Source organism: Topomyia yanbarensis, chromosome 3 (assembly GCF_030247195.1).
Source record: "Topomyia yanbarensis strain Yona2022 chromosome 3, ASM3024719v1, whole genome shotgun sequence".
NCBI classification, from domain to species: Eukaryota; Metazoa; Arthropoda; class Insecta; order Diptera; family Culicidae; genus Topomyia; species Topomyia yanbarensis.
In genome coordinates, this window is record NC_080672.1 from 66,469,097 (window position 1) to 66,486,954 (window position 17,858).

General features: G+C 41.4%; 1 protein-coding gene across 1 annotated transcript in view; it reads left to right on the forward strand.

The window, feature by feature from the left end:
- The window catches only part of LOC131692600 (FHIP family protein AAEL005291-like), a 60,894-nt gene extending 46,444 nt beyond the window's left edge, over positions 1 to 14,450 (forward strand). Inside the window, exons 7-11 of the mRNA XM_058979751.1 lie at positions 33 to 927; positions 2,822 to 3,000; positions 3,062 to 3,389; positions 3,951 to 3,989; positions 13,355 to 14,450. Of these exons, the coding sequence (XP_058835734.1) occupies positions 33 to 927; positions 2,822 to 3,000; positions 3,062 to 3,389; positions 3,951 to 3,989; positions 13,355 to 13,758 (1,845 nt within the window). The 3' untranslated portion in view covers positions 13,759 to 14,450. The remainder of the gene's footprint in view (positions 1 to 32; positions 928 to 2,821; positions 3,001 to 3,061; positions 3,390 to 3,950; positions 3,990 to 13,354) is intronic.
- The last annotated feature ends 3,408 nt before the right edge of the window (positions 14,451 to 17,858 follow it).

The following is a 17,858-nucleotide window of genomic DNA, read 5'->3' on the forward strand; positions in this document are numbered from 1 at the left end:
TATAAGCGATATATTTCTTTATCTCTTTCCAGCTTTGTATGGTTGCATTGTCCCTGTTCGACACCCTACTCAGTCTCAACTGCGAGGACATCATGCTGGAACTTGTTCTAAAATATCTACTCAACTGTCAGCATGTACCAATATCACATCGTTACAAGGTAAATCGCATGGACCCTTACGGCCAGTCTGTGGAGCACTTTCTGAACATCACACCCGAAATTATGAAAAAAGTTAACAACGTGTTAAGTATAAACAATAATAATACAATGACATCATTCGGAGCCAGCGGCCAGAACAATGGGAGGAATATTAGCAAAACCATTGGCGCCAATTGGAACCACTACGGGCTGAATACGGGCGAAACGTTGCTCGCTAGCTACCAGGCTTACCTGCTGGAGGCTCGTAGTCGAATTGGACAATGCAAGCATGCCTGTGATCAGTGGAATAATGTGTATCGTTACCAAAAATTGAGCAAACAATCATTAAACGGCACCAGCAATAGTCAAAACGGTAATAGCGGTAGTAATAGTCTTAATCCAACCAGTACCAGCGGAACGACGGATGACGTTCGAACATATAAAGTACAAATGATCAAAAACTTTCTGGAAGAGTTTGTCACAGGTCCGGATAGTGGACTGGAAACGGGCGAATCGGATCGCTCTAATCAATGCCAATCGCCAACGATTTTCGGTACGACAGGGCTTCATCCGGGAGTCACTCAGTTGACGGCTACTACGAAACAGTTGGACAGTCTGCAATCTTTGGGCGACAGCAGTGGGTACGAGAGTTTGAACATCACAAATTTGTGCACCGGAAGCGATGACGGTCGACGGAACGAATCGTGGAAGATTTCCAGCGTGAGGGAGGAAACCATAGTCGATCTTGATTTGTCCGAGGACCTGTTTGCCCAGGGGACCGTTAGTTTGGGTGAGTACTGCATTTTACTTATTAGGTCGTGACAATTAAGTTTTTTTTAGAGAGTGGTTTCGAAAGAAACGTCGAAAGTTACTTTACCACTGCGACCACTATTCAGTTTTTTCGGCATTTAATTAGCAAGGGACTGGAAGGTGAAGTATATTTTTCAATATTTAGAGCCATAGTACTCAAGGGAGAGCAAGGTGTTGAAAGGAGAAAGTTTAGAAAAGCGTGGAAGGATCATATATGCAAGCTTAGAGCTCACCGGCGACTTAACCCTTTGTCTGCTACCGTAGTGGTCAAGGTCTTTTGGCATTAGAAATGCGAATCACCTGAGTCTACGGCATGTCCGAACAAGCGCAAAGTAACTTGTTACTTCATGCTGTCGGAACCGACCGGTTCCGACAGCATGAAGTAACAAGTTACTTTGCGCTTGTTCGGACATGCCGTAGACTCAGGTGATTCGCATTTCTAATGCCAAAAGACCTTGACCACTACGGTAGCAGACAAAGGGTTAAGTCGCCGGTGAGCTCTAAGCTTGCATATATGATCCTTCCACGCTTTTCTAAACTTTCTCCTTTCAACACCTTGCTCTCCCTTGAGTACTATGGCTCTAAATATTGAAAAATATACTTCACCTTCCAGTCCCTTGCTAATTAAATGCCGAAAAAACTGTTGACAAATTAACTCAATAGGTCGTTAACAAAAATGGTTAACAAAAAAAATGGTAAAAATAAATACCACTATTCAGGTTATCGTTTGTTGTTGCCCCTATACATGTTACAAATTGCCCGAATCCAATGTAGTTGCAATCAAGTTGTTTGTTTGTCCACATGTGTCGTCCTAACCGGATAGTACATTATTAATTTACTTGAAGGTCCGTTTGGAACAGGTAGGCCATACCTCGCAAGGCATCATAAGTTGCCTTCCGAAGTATCGCTTCCTGCGAAGAAATAGTACTGCACAATGGCATAGAATGTGGTCCGAGCTCTCGGCCTCGTAGTTACAGATTCAACACATGTCATCTTGACTTTTGCCATTTTTTCCAGATGATACTTTGCAGGACCATATAAATAGGCCTGTGATTATTCGTATTCGTATATTTTTTTTGTTTTAGATCCATAAGTTTTTTTGCTCTGGTTGTGTCTGAATGTATGAATTTAGGCGTTTAGTAGTTGGTCTCTTGTCAAAGCTGAAAGTTCTAGTTTAATGGCACAGATAGATATGCCTAAAATGGTTCTGGTTCAACAAACATGATTAATGAACCACGCCTGGCTAATTCGTCGGCCATTTCGTTACCATATAATGTGCACAGTAAGACCAAGTAGACCCTCGTTACACCTTCCTGCACTTAGATTTAGAGACAGAAATCCAGTTGCCCTGGAACAGTTGACAATTGTTCTTCGAAACAGCCCAACTTCAATTCAATACAGTAAAGACCCGTTTTTTATCCGCCTCTTGTCGAATTTCAAGCTGATAAAACAGGAACATTGATAAAATCGGGACATATATTTTTCTGTCTTTTTAATAAACCGAAGCTCTTAAAATATTCTTTGTTCCTTAGATATAGCCTTGCAAGCTTTTCTGATTATTCACTTTAAGTTCCCCTTAATGGGGTCTGACAGCACAAAATTAAAAAAAATATTGTTATTTTTGCATTTTCGGATCTTTAATTCAACTTGGTTCGTCTGCTAGAGCCCTTCAAACTACCAACTATCAATTTTCATATGAAGCTGATGAAATCGGGTCAAAAAGCTGATACATTCGGGGGTAAATAAAATCGGGGGCTGATAAAATCGGTTGCTGATAAAATCGGGTCCCCACTGTATACCTCCATGCTTACAGTAAAATGACCTTCTTTTTATTATCTGATAACCATGATACAATGTCCTCCTTTACTCCGTAGGTCCCTTTCTGACGGCCATATGGGGCAAGCTGCAAACCTTCACCAGCAACTGTCTGTACGTAAACCTGCACCTAACCGGACTCATCAGCCATCTGGCGTGGTTCCCTTTGCCGCTGCTTCACTCGATTCTGTTGCGACCCGATATTCCCACCACTTCCGACACGCCATCTTTCCATCAGGTAGCCACCGTTTACACGTTTCAGATTAATTTTCTAAAACCTCTTGCATTTCTTTATTCAGGTACTCAAAATCCTTAAACAACAAATCGACGCCGAATTGCCGGATTGTGACGAGTCGCTGGAAATCGTGGATGTTGCGCGATCCTTTCTGGTGGATCGCGAATTTCAGCTTATTAATATGAGGAAAAATGCCATCGAGTCGAATACCGGTAGTAAACTGCAGCTAAGCGGCGGCATCAGTAGCATTCCGATGACCTCCGGTATGTCGCAAACGACACCGATGCAGTTAACGCCGAGTTCGTCATACGATCCCTTCAAACGAAACGATGCCAAGCGGAAAAGTATAAGTAACTCGTTCTCCGGTTTCTTCCGCCGGCCGGGATCATCCGGTAAGTTTGAATGTGTTCTAGTTAAATCTGTTATCAAAAATTGTCGACCACGTTGAGATTTATTTCACGCGCTTTTTGGTTGATTTTCATTTTGTTTTCGAGCTTTGCTTTTCGGTTAGAAATTAACACCGATTATCGACGCAGCCTCGCCTCATGCTTTAATTAACGAGATAAAGCGAAAAAAGCATTTTTTGTTAGTAATTTTAGTATGTAGTGTTTGTCCATCACTTGTGTTGTTTCTGTTGCTGAATTATTCGCTTTTGTTTGTCAATCAGTGAATGCGTAAAACGGATTCGATAGGTGAGGTTGAGATCTGCGTTTTTTCAATTAGTCAGTCAGGCAGTCACGCAGAATATTGTAATATTTTTTCAAGATATACCATTGGTTTGTGTTTGTAACTACTTTTAAACATTGTCATTTTACAGTTCATTGTCATTAAATGCAAATTAACTATTTTTGTCATTACTACACAAGAGAAGCGCGTAAAGTTCACTCACTTCACGAAAGTTGGAAAAAGCATATTTGAATTCACCGTTTCGTTTTTCTTTACCCGTACCTCAGCTTCATCCGGTATAGCACAAGTATTTCAATTTTTTACTGGTAAATATCATGCATCTGTTTTATCGTTTTTATTTTATTCTGTAAGTTTTTATTTGGTTGTTAAATGGTTACTTACTACTATAAATTTACTGTAGTCGTAGAAACATTTGGCTGAGCGACATTCTCCCGGGAGATAGAGGTCTATTCAAAAATGGACTTTTACGCCCTGTCCTATAGCTAATGTTGTGTTGTAATCGTTGTAATCCAACCACTTGATATAGTATTTGGAGCATGGTATGGTGTCGGGAGTGTGTTTGTGTGTGTTTTATTATGCTTCCTCTGGTAATTTTTTTATTTATTGAAGATAGAAAAAGAAAGTAGTTTTTTTAAGTTAATTTCTGATTTCTTAAAAGTCTTTAATGTATATGAGTAGTTTCTTGTCTAAACTTCGACAGAGAACGTGACGAATATGTGATCATTCCTGATGCACAGTTGATACAAATAATAAGATTAGTGTTCGCCTTGGATAACGATAGCATATTCTCGGTATACTGTGTACGTACCATACTATGTATAGTTGTGAATTTTCATTGTTTTATTGTAAAACATAAGACATATGGGTAAAAGAAAAATATGTCAGTTTTCTTGATATGTAGTTTTCGCTTTTATGTTTTTTGCTTAATATTTTTAAAACTAACATATTCAATAAAGTGGTCAAACCTCTACCATGGAAATAAAATTCAAGGTAACGACATTGAAATTTATTTCCATAGTAGAGATTTGACCACTTTATTTAAAATGTTTGCAATAAAAATATTAAGCAAAAATAAAACATAAAAGCGAAGTTTGCATATCAAGAAAACTGACATATATTTCCTTTACCCATACAAATGAGATGGTTAGAGATTATAGGGGCATTTTGGGGAGTAGGGATGGTACCCATTGATTAAAGAAAACAATTGAATGTTCCTCCATTCCAAAAAAAATTAATTCGCACAATTTACTTTTCATGCGGTTTTTCATGTGGTAAGTTTTTCGGTTTGGATTTAACTTGCTGCATTAGTTAGCTAATCTTTCTAACTCGAAGACTTAGTTTGTTAGCTCAATTAAATTTTCTCGTCGCTTTTGGAATCAACCAAACAAAATTTAGTAATTTAGTTGAACGTATGCTTCTTAGAATCATTGGCAGCTACAGGATTGTGGACTGAGAGAACTTCTCTTTATGCTCCATGACATGTAAAATTCGGAAACAAAACTATCAACATTATATTTGTCATGATAGGATAGTTTTATTTGTGGGGACTTTAACTTTGTTGTCATTCGTCCCTGTATTTGTCATGAAATGGGCTTATTTTGCACGCAATTTACTGTTAAAATGAAAATGTCTATAAAAGCCGGCATGTATTTAAAGGAATTGTAAAAATATTTAATTTTCATTTCCGGCCGCGTTGTAGGGGGGGGGGGGGGGGGGGTTATAAATGCTATGTTATTTACGAAGGGGGAGGTTAAAACTTTGTGACAAAATGCTACGAGGGGGGAGGGAGGGGTCAAAAATCGCTGAAATAAAGCTACGTCATTTGTATACGGTCGCACAGTGCCTCTACTGTACGAAAGTAGGAAGCTCAATGTACAGGTAAATATGTGTGCGTACCTTGGTGCGTACATTATCATTACTAAGCTGACCAACTCTGACGAAAAAATCCGTACACTATGCAAACCGTTTGCCTGAGCTTGGTGAACGATTTCGCTTCGTTGCGGTATGGTGTACGGATTTTTTCGTCAGAGTTGGTCAGCTTAATCATTACCAATATGTGTGCGTACCTTGGTGCGTAGATTACCAATCAGCCTTTACTCGCAACAGGTGTTGCTGTTACTGTCTCCGGTAAGTCTACCAGCAAATACAAGAGGTTGTAGAAGGGTTTTACTTATTTATCATCGGACATTACAGTCTCAATGATTTGGGTTTAAATATAAATGGGCGTAAAAACGAATAAGATCACAAGGTCAAATGTAGGATGCACAAAATCAATTAAAATTACATATCAGATTGCTTATTACACAGTATCCGAAATCTTCTTATTCTACTTGCAAATATTTTCGAGGAGTCACCAAACTCGGCACGAGAAAAGTTTCATATCATTCACTTCTTGGGGGCTCGTGTTATCCAAAAAATGACCGATGGAACCCCGGCAATAATAATGATGTATCTGGTGTTCCTCTTGCTACTTGGAAATCTAAGCGGAACATCAATTCGGGCGCATCACATTTTCCGTTTTAAATTTTCACCAAGGTAGTAGCTTGCTGGACACTACGACGACATTCTAAGGTCTCCAGATTGAACAACGGGCAACGGTCACGATACGGTGGTAAATTTTGCGGATCACTCCAAGTTCCTAAGAGCTAAGAGTATGGACCTTTTATGTACTGTTTTCAATTAATCACCAAGTTAGGTGATTCGGATACCAAACCGGCGAGACGTCGGATGAGTATAGGTCTGATCAATGCGCAGTATAGAGTATTTTTGACAGCATGGATTCGTAAAAACCCGTGAATTCTTCGAAATGAATTCCAACTGCGGCTTTGCTTCCGCAATTATGTTGATCGTATGAGAATTGAAGAACAGTTTGTGGTCAAGAATTGCACCCAGATAACAGCCTCTCTGTAGCGCAACCCCATTGAAACTGTAATAGGGATCTTTAATTTGGAAAAAAAATGTGCCAGTTTTTCATATGTATTGATAGCGGGTGTCCTTACGAGTACACTCATATCATTCTTAAACCTTAATTATTCTTTTATGATTTTTAAATTTAAAAAAACCAAATTAAATTCAACCAGCAAACTGACAGTTGTTCCACTAAATGACGTATCTGCAAATATCTCTTCACCTCATTGTTAACCGGGACAACACCCCACACAGCATGATCTGGTACTTTTTCAATCCGCTAGCAGCCTGCCATCACAAGTTTCATCTTCAAACTATGGTAGATCTGATAAGGCAACCTATAGAGTCGTGCAAGTCGCATGGGTTTGGATGTGTTATTGTCCTAAAAGGAAACAAACTAAAAAAATGTTTTTTCCAATAGTTTCGGGCCAAAAAATTGAAAAAAGACTGAGATATTAACTCACGCTACTAATCTGCATCAGAATATGCCTTAACCCGTACACTCCTAAAGATCCCTATTGAAGATGAACAGATCGCTCTTCCTTTGCAATACCATCACGGAGCATTTGGCAATGTTTACACCGTTTCACACCGTTTCACAAAAGCATTCAGTATTACTTGCTGTCGGCGGCAGTCCTCGACTGAATGGATGACTATATACAGCTTAAGTTCGGCGGCAAATATGAGCTACTCGGAATCTAATACAACAGCTACATCATTAAAAACAGTGGGCCCAGATTGCTGTCCTGCGGGACACCTGATTTATTAGTAAATGGAGCCGATACACAAGAGTCCAGTTTCACCTAAAGCGTTCTGTGCGTAAGATTAGATCGTAGCCATAACGTAAGCTTGTCTCACACTCCTAACTTGGAAAACTTCTTGAGAATTGTCGATTTGGTCAAAAGCTGCTTTCACATCCGTGTATACAGCCGTTCACTTGGGTTTTTTTTTCTTCTGATGCAAGTTGACGTAAATTCAATCAGATTTGTTAAAACGGATCGCCTTGGCATGAAGTCATGTTGGTCTGATGAGATATAACTTGCTCTACGACTAAGCATTAACAGTTACTAATGCGATATTGACTTTCTGATCAGATGCTGAACAGGGAACAAATACGGGAGCGAAATGATTGGCAAACAATTCACAAGCTGTTGCTGTGGATGACGCTACCTTATCATCTAGATAAACAGTCGTGACTCGTGGCCGGAGATTGTTTACAGCGAAGTTTGCTTTGGAATGCAATTCGTTTTCGGCCAAGGGCTCGCAGGGTCGACTTATTCGGCGCCGGGGAAACAGGTTGTCATGTTACTGGAAGATTATTCTGTAACCAGTCCTGAATTACTCTGAAGAAGTTTACAGTCATTGAATATGCATCGGTGATTCCACGCCCAAAAGCATCAAATAAAGTCACACAGCGAGCCCTTCGAAAAAATCAACAGTTGGAACAGCTATCGGTATTACCGGGCAACTAGGCGATTGTATCACGATAACAACCGGTGAGTGGTGCGTGTTGACGGACAGAAGGAAAGACACTGACTTCTCAACCAAAATTTTGTGGTCCATCCACCAGAAAACTAAGTCAAGAACTCGTCCGACCTGATTGGCATGTTTATTTTCATTTCAATTTCATTTCATTTTATTTATTTATCGTCTGACCTTCATGAATATGGAGATGGGGAAAAGCCAATTTGAGTGAAACATCAACTCTTCTCAAATTGGCATGAAAACCCCATATTTTTTCAATTGAAATACACAATACGAAATTTAACAATAAATGGTAAACACTTGTAGTACACGCTCAAGATGCTGATCTCCAATACAGTAGTCGTACGGAATTGGCTTGTGCTTGCGATGGTATGATATTACACTGCACTTATGAATACTAATTGAAAGCGAGTTTAAGGAGTCATTGAATATGTCCAAGAGCTGTTGTAAAGCTAAGCAATCCCTGATGATCATGTATAATTTAACGTCATCAGCGTAGAATATACGACACACCGGTGGTATTATTGTAGCTAGATCATTGAGTAACAGTGTGAATAAGTGTGGACTCAAATTACTTGCTTGAGGAACACTCGAGTTATTCGAAAAAGGGGAACACATATCCAATTTTTACTACAAGTATTCGATCTCAGATATAATTCGAACCAACGAATCAGATCCAAAGACACTCTTGTTAACTTTAACCATTGCAGAAGTATTACGTGATCAAATCTGTCAAATGCTGATTTCAAGTCGGTATATACACATACAGTGTCGATCTGAGCACCAGCGTCCATATTACGTAAGCACAATGATATGAGCTGAGCGAGATTCGTGGAGGAGGAATACAACGATATTATTCCTCTGCAATTTTCAACATTTCGCCGATCTCCTTTTTTAAATACAGGAATCATAGGTTTTTTTCTTGTTTATTCATTCTTTTTGCTTCAAGAAATTCATTTATTTTGCAGTTATACAAATATTGAGACGCAGCAGAAGCATAGCTACCACCAGGGCCGGCGGAAAGCGTGGGTAGTATGGGTAGTACTACCCACTCGAAAATAATCGAGTGGGTAATTACCCACACGAAATTTTGAACCATTTCAAAAAAAATTAGATGTGCAACGCATGTATCTCGCACTACACACATTTGAAAACATCGATGTACCACAATTCCATTTGCATAAACGAACGTGATTTAATGTGAATGTAATGTAAACGTGTGCATTACGAAAAGGGAGAAATCCGTACTAATGGACCGCTCACCCTATGCTTTCTACCCACTCGGGCGTAAAGTGTTTCGCTACCCCTGGCTACCACATAGCCATTTTTCTAAGTATTGCGCTCTTCCCACCAACCTGGACTCCGCACTTTTAAAGTGCGAGTGATCAAACTTGTACTGAAAACTGCGAGCTGTCAAAACACATATTTCAAGTGATAGAGATGGTATTTTCATAGACAGACCAGTCGAACTAACCAGTCTACGAGAAGAATTTAATGGAAGAATAGTAAGTGCGCAGTGCGGGTATAATCCAGTTTATAGTACCACAAACAATATCTAAGTCGCTCAAAAACAGTGCTTTTGTTAAAGTATCGGGTTTTCTCTAGACAATCTTGGACCCAGAAAAATATAAGATTATATAATGTTATTTCAATTTTCTTTAAATATTTAAAAATTAGAAAATAAATGATATTTATGTCTTTTTTGTGACTCAATTTTATATAATATAGTTATGAATTTCATAAAAACTAACACATTAAATTCATATTAAAATACCATAATATACATAAGTAAAATCATATGAAAGTCATAATAAAAGTCTAAAAATTTCATAAGTACCGCTAATGAAATTCAATAGCAGCTTGATGGGCAATTTTTCCTCCAGTCATAAGTAAAACTTATGATTTCCATATGGGAAACTTGTGGCGAAAAATCGTTAGTACTTCTTATGGATTTCAATAGTTATTTTTCCTCGGTGAAGGACAAATATTTAATGGAGTGTCTGTACAAGCGTGCGCAATTTGATTAGCAGATGAAGTAGTTTCATTGAATGCGTGTACGGCAATGCAATCGAAATGCCTTACATCTGAGTCGTTTAAGATGGCGTAGATGTGCATTGCCCCACGGTGGCTTACGAGCCGGCCTACGTAGTGGAACATAATCAGCCATGAGGGCTTTGATCACGGCAGTGAAATATTCAACGGCACAGTCAAAATCTTCCGTATACTCAAGTGAACAATATGTATGAAAGAGTGCTGATGCAAGTCCCAAGAAATCAATTCGGTGAAAGTCAAGACCAAGATCATTCGGGGTATCCCCGAAAAAACGGGTTTTGGCAGATAGATAATACCTTCTACGGGAGTACGATTTGCATCAATCTCAGAAATAGATTCAGCAGGTTCGTGGATCTGACAGTCGGCTAGTGCTGAGTTATTCAATAAGACAAAGTCCACGATACGACCGTTACGATTTTCAATGCTATTAATTTGTGTGAGACAGTTGTAACTGAATCCATCCAATAGCGCAGTGCAAATGAAAGAGCGAAGCACGTTGACTACAGGTGCGACATTGTCATGTGTGTCCCAAATGAGGCCAGACTGATTGTAGTATCCAAACAATAATGCGCAGTCATTACTGCCATTGCAAAAAAAACAGCATCAATCGATCGGACATGGTTGTTTACTCTGACTAGATCACTCTTACGATTTGGTGGTAAATAAATTACACCGATGCTTACAAAACGTCCAGGTAGCTTCAGCTTAAACGTCGACAGATGTTGGATCGACGAAACTATTCGCGTGATTCATGGCTGTTCACAAAACTGCGATCGTTTCTGTAAACAGCATTTGTACCGCCAAAAAGCTGACGAGAATGAATCTAACCAGGTCTCAGTGAGAACAATGATATCGTAACGGGAAGAAGAGATTGCTAGAAAAACTTCATCGATTTTTGTGCGTAGGCCTCGGACGTTGTGGTGATAAATCGTCAGTTTACTATTCAAGTCTGCGTCGAGAATGCATTCTTCAAATTCCTCCATATTATTTCAAAGATGATCGTCGGATAGCCCGTAGGCCTGGAAGTCGTCATTATTTGAGAGTCGAGCAGTACAATTCGAAGCTTCAGCAGGACATATGCTGTTTGTAATGTTACCTAAAGTAGTAACGCTGCCTGTTTGAAGACCAAACATATTTGATGAAGTGACGAAGCTTTGATGATCGGGTGACGTCACACATGCCTGGAAGTTATCGTCACTTAAAAGGTGAGCAGTACTAGTCGAAGCTTCAGCAGGACATATTCTGCTGCTGATGTTACCTGACGGAATAACACTGCATAGTTGAAGATCAACCAGATTCGATGAACCGACAAAGCTTAGATCAGGTGGTGTAACACACGCCTGGAAGGTATTATTCCTTAAAAGGCGAGGCAGCGATTGACTTCATTGGTCCTGAGTCTACCCTACCAATTTCAACAAGTTGGATAAGAGAAAAAATAAATACTCTCCTGGGCTTCATTTAAGCGTCGCAATTGTTGAAGATATCTACATACGTGTCGCAAACATAGGCGTATCTAGAATATCCATACCCAGCGATTTCGATAAATCTCCTACATTTATCGAAACTCCACTGCGGCATACTGACCAGGGTTTTAACCGGCTACTGCAAACTCAATTATCACAGGGTAACTATTTAGCGCACTGAGTCATTTTCGTGTGATCTTTGTACATCTGATTATGGAACCTCATATCATCTGATATGCAACTGCCCAGCAGTTAAACAAATGCGATTTCGAGTTTTCTGCCGTCCTTACGTAGACGACACCGTGTTTGGATAAGTGAAACTCAGAGACATACTAAAAGCTTCTTGTCCAATGTGGTAAAGAGCTTTAGGTTTACTGTTTACTTGTGAGTTTAATTTACCAGCTGTTTGTTTTCGTGCTGTTATTTTTCCCACCCTACCAATTCTACTTTCACTGTGTGCTCCTTTGCTTCCGCTCAGGAAATGCTGAGAAGACACGGCAAGGTACAAATCCCCGACTATACACGGGGAACATGTCGTTTGAGCCAATATAATCTGATTCCCTTGTACCCCCCTGATTAGCTTTGTACCACTCCAGAACATTTTTCGAGTAATAGCTCGAGACTAAATCTGGTCAGAAAAGCGTAGGGCCATCATGAGACCTCAGAAGCGGAAGTAGACGCTTTTAGAGGCATGTTTTCAAGTACATCTGCCCATTTACCATTTACGGTTGTCGCGAAACGGGGTACTCCGCTTTCCACACGAGTAAATTGCCTGCCAAATCACATATTTTTAGACAAACTTAGACATCTTCTACTGTCTAACTGCCTCAGGGAGGTCGAACTTATGACGAGCAGTTAAGAATAGGAACCAAGCGAACTGCTGGATATCTGCTTTCACATAAGTCGTCAAAAGCGCACGTGCACTGTATTCTGCCGTCCATCACGACTTGGTGCTTGTTGGCTTTATTTATGTTGTTGCATCTTGCAAAACAACAATTTGAAAGTGACGCGTAGTATCTGTGGTGTATTTTAAATTTGGTTGTGTTTCATTCGATTATAGAGAATATAATGTAAGAGTCATTCGCCTTTTTTCGAATTAGAAAAATCTCTTTTTTGAAAGATTAGAGACCATATGTGCGAGGTTGGGATTCAAACCCAGGTGAGCTGCGTTCAAGGTAATCGATTTACCAACTACGCCACGCCCGCCCCTTTTTAGAATATACCGTATAATCAATAGAACGTTTCTTGACTGCTAGCCAAAAGTATATGTATTTTATATGAATAAGTTAACTGACTAACAATGTTTCGATTTGTTTGTTGTTTGTATACTACATTGAATTAAATACTTGATGTTTTGTTCTAGTTATTTGGGGTAAAAGAAGCATGCATAGAAAGTTATTCGCTGTGAAGCATGGTTTGACATACAGGATACATACAGGAGGATTGCTAAATTGAACAAAATAGCATTCTCGTATGAAAAGGAAAGCTGAGGCCTTGTTTTAAGGGGATGTGAAGGACAAATTGCGACCCTTTGAAAAAAACTACCGAAGAACAACTGAAGTTTAATTTTAAATTTAACACAATTTTGTTCAATTTTTAGTAAGCATTGTTTTCTGTTGTTGCGTTGTAGAACTGCATGACTCGCGTAGTATTTTATGCTAGTATTAATAACCAATAATTTTAGACTGTATTTTTGCTGTAAATAGTATTAAACGATCGATTTGTGTAGTTGTTGAAATTAATACTCTTCTATCGGTAATCAGGTGGATCGAGCAGCGGCAACGCAACGACTGGACATTCATCATCGACGACGATTAACCCACAACAATCGACCGGTTCAAGCACGTCCAGTAGTCCGGCGGTGGTCGGTGGTCGGCGTGATTCCCGAGAAGCGGAAACCCAGTTCGTGGATCATCCAGCCATGGCGAATATCGCAGGTTCCTTGAGTTCACCCAATCCCGGAAGTGGCCACAGTAGTCTCGAGTACAGCTCAATTAACATCAACGGATCGGTAATTGGAGTGGGTAGCGAACGGCAGCGGGATCTTGCCGTAAGTGCAGTCATATTGGACGAGTGGTTCAAGGAATTGGCAGCTATCACCCAAGAACAGTGCATCGTGATGCTGTCCGAACAGGTCGAAAGGCAACGGTCGATCAGGACCAGCTGAAAGATGGCTCGAGGACGGGCCATTTCCTTACGAAAGCTGATCAATTCTATGTAGTTATATAAATAATTTCGCTAAGCCAAGTCTTGTAGCTTCAATTTTTATGTCCTTTTTTTAACAAAGTGCGCGGTTGGTCTACGTCTGAGACGAAATGCCCTTATTTTTATGCATACCATTTTTCATTTCTAAAATGAGATCTTTTTATATTTATTATGAACACGGGCCAACCTTTTATTATTTGTTATAATTTCCCAAGTAAGTCGAACAAATGTAGTTTTATTACACGATCGAAAGAAACACTTTTAGAATGAATGAATCACACATTTTTCATGAAGATCTCTCTCACTCTTGCTACCTAATCTTGCAACGACTAGCAATTTGTGTTACCGATCATTTTCTAAGCAATAACGATACTAAATTCCTACCCACAGATGGTTTTTTAATGGATGCCAACACAAAAGTTTATATTAGTGTGACTATTTGAAATTAACCTGATCGATATTCTTCAATAGTGGTTCAAAAACGGCACACTGTATAATGTATATTATAGAATTCTAATTGTGTGATCGTTATGAAAATGTAGAAAGTGTGCAACATCAACACAATTGTAAAAACTTTTATTTTTTTGTAAAAAAATATACTTATGTATAACAATAACAGATTGATATTCAGGAGAGAGATACTGAAATTCCATACGTGGTATTTTTTCCACTGAAACAATTCGAAACTCACAATAGGATGAATTGCCTAAATTAATTGCTTCGGGAGTAATTATCGTGACCTAATTCCGCGCAGCGCCTAATACCGCGTTTTTTCTGAAACTTATTATTGTGGCACCATCATGTCTCATTCACTTCACATTGTTAGGTTTGTTCTAGTGCCAGGAGAAATTGGAGAAAATCGTTCCTGTACTCGCTTTCTCTCTTTTTTCTTCTTCTGGTAGCAAACCGGAGTAAAAAGGAGCAAGTATTAGGTTTGTTCCAGTATCAGGAGAAACTGGAAGTACTCCGTAGAAAATCGTTCCTGTACTCTCGTCTTCTCTTTTTTCTTCTACTGGTACCAAACTAGAGTAAAAAGGAGCAAGTATTTTTTGCTTCTGTTTACTCCAGAGTGACTTCTGTGTACTGGAACAAACCTATTTTTTGCTCCTGATTACACCTGAGTGACTTCCGTGTACTGGAACAAATCTATTTTTTTAAAGTGTCATTGCGTTGTACACAAAGTCGGGGCGGGGTACCTATAACTATTTGCACAGTTTGGTGCACATTGCGCAATGAAAAAAAAACAGAAACCCATGCTCCGAACTGTCAAACGTAGCCCTTCGCTAATGTAGCGTTGACATTAGTGCTGGTTGCCATCTGCTGATGCCAGCATGCTGGCAACCAGCGTGCTACCAGCATAATGTAAACGCATGCCATTTGCTGGTGCCAGCTGCTGGAAAGCGTTTACATTATGCTGATAGCATGCTGGTTGTTTTTTTTTTTTTGATAGATTCATGTCCCGAGTCCTTTCCGGAAGGCGAATTGGCGATTACCTAGAAATTTATTTCTTCCAGCAATGTAATAAGCCGTCGGTTCACCATTCTCTTAAGAATCTGCGGTACACGAAAGGATTTTTTTTACAATGGAGAATGCAATTTACGTACTGACCCAGTACACGTGCTTAGTAGATGCCAAGCTGACACACGGAGTGTACTGGAGTCTCGGACTCCACCAAGAACAAGGTAATACCGACTAAACTCCATTGGGCCCCGCCATTGTCCTCCCAAGGGACTACCTCTCGGTATTACTTCTGGGGGGATTGCTGTACATGATGTACTCACTTACGCTCGCTCACGCGTTCATACATCCTGTATGAGGCTTACTTGGGTGCTCGCTCTGTCACACCCTGATTCACTCTCTAACACTCCATGTGAGGATGACTGTTGTGCTTACCCCTACCACACCATGTGAGGCTGACTTGGATGCTAACCTATCACCTGATTCACTCTCAATCATACCACATTATTACGCCCTGTCGCTCCCCCTGGCATCCCACGTGGGACATTTTCCTTAGGCCCCGCTTCTGACTTACCATGTGAGGCTGACTTGGATGCTCACCCTTCACTCCTCTGCCAAGCCACGAGGTATCAATAGCGAAGTCCCAACATACTACGCTACGACCCTCCCATCTTGGCATGAGGCAGTCCATATATGCCTATTCACTCACTCTTCTGCCTTGCTTCGGGGTGGCTAGGTTTACCCCTTACGCGGTTGCCAGTCGCTGCGCCAAACCTGCCTCAGCACTTTTTTGCTCTCGGCCTTTTTCCGCTCCAACTAACCAATCACTAGTTAGTCGTGCCCGTCGTCTGTTGCTCGGTGCGCTAGATTCTCTGTAGCCTGCAGGCAATCTGAGTGGTTGCGGTCGAGACTGCGTTCGACTTCTCCACCGCTTCACACATCCGCTGAATAAGGGTATCAGGGGTTGTGTTCCAGCTACAGAAGTCAAGCATTGCTCTCCTTTCGACGTCGAAGCGAGGACATACAAACAGTATGTGCTCGGCAGCTTCGTCAGCACCTGGGCAGTTAGGGCAGACGGGGACCTCCGCGTGCCCGAACATGTGGAGGTACTGTCGGAAGCAGACATGGCCTGACAGGAATTGTAACAGATGGAAGCGAACTTCCCCATAGAGTCTACCCACCCAGCTCGATATGCTAGGTATCAGCCGGTGAGTCCACCTACCTTTCGAGGAGTTATCCCACTCACGCTGTCATCTGGCGACCGAAGCCACCCTGGTGCAGCTCAAAGCACTCCTCATCTTCCCGGATGACCAGCCCATGACTGGCATATCACTCTTAAGCACATCACGCGGAAGGTGCTCTCCAGTTTCTGCAGATAACTGGTTACCCTCAGTGCTCTTGACCAGGACAGGCCGCCGTACCTGAGGATAGATAGGCAGGCAACGCCTGCCAGTAGCCTACGTCTACTGGCGCATACCTTTGAGCTGTTGGATATAATCCTTGATAATGCCACAACAGAAGTCAAAGCTCTCTTGAACGTACAGTTGACATGGCTACCGAAGGTCAGCTTGTCGTCTATGATGACTTCGAGAGACTTCAAACTCCGCTGTGAAGTGATCGCGACTTCTCCCACCTGGATAACTGCATGTTGTGTCGACTTGCGGTTGTTGACGATAACCACCTCCGTCTTATGTTGAGCGAGCTCCAGGCCTCTCGCGCTCATCCATTTCGCCACAGTGTTGATCGCGTGTTCTGCGGACTATTTTAACGATCTTGACCCCAGGACGGAACTTCAGTCTCAGAACCCCGTCATACATGAGATTCCATAGCACCGGGCCTAGGATCGAGCCCTGCGGGACTCCGGCGGTAATAGGAACCTTTTTCTGACCGGCATCGGTCTCGTATAGCAGTACATGGTTCTGGAAGTAACTTTCCAGGATCCGGAACAGACCCACCGGTAGGCTAAGCCGGTGTAACGAGAGCGCAATGGCATCCCACTATGCGCTGTTGAATGCGTTCTTCACGTCAAGTGTCACTAACGCACAGTATCGAATTCCTCGCCTTTTCCGTTGGATCGCTATCTCGGCAGTCTTTATCACTGAGTTGATAACGTCCACCGTGGACTTACCCTTTCGAAAACCAAACTGATTGCTTGACAGGCCGTCCGTGCCTTCTGAGTACGGGGCTAACCTGTTGAGGATGATCCTTTCCAGCAATTTGCTAATCGTGTCGATCAGACAGATTGGTCTGTATGCCGATGGGTCGCCTGGCGGCTTCCCGGGCTTCGGCAACAGCACCAATTTCTGCCCTTTCCATCTATCGGGGAAGCGGCACTCGTCAAGGCATTTCTGCATAGCTAGCCTGAACATGTACGGGTTTGCTATGATCGCTGCCTTGAGAGTGCTGTTTGGAACTCCAGCCGGCCCTGGAGCTTTGTTCGCTGCTAGAAAATTAACCACTGCGAGTAATTCTTCATTCGTCACCGGGGCCACCATTTCAGCCGCGCCCACAATGTCTTGCGGCGCAGTTTGTTTCGGGCTTGTGGCTCGACCCGGGAAGAGTACTTCGATAATCCTCGCCAACCGGTCCGGAGACCGTTCGGGG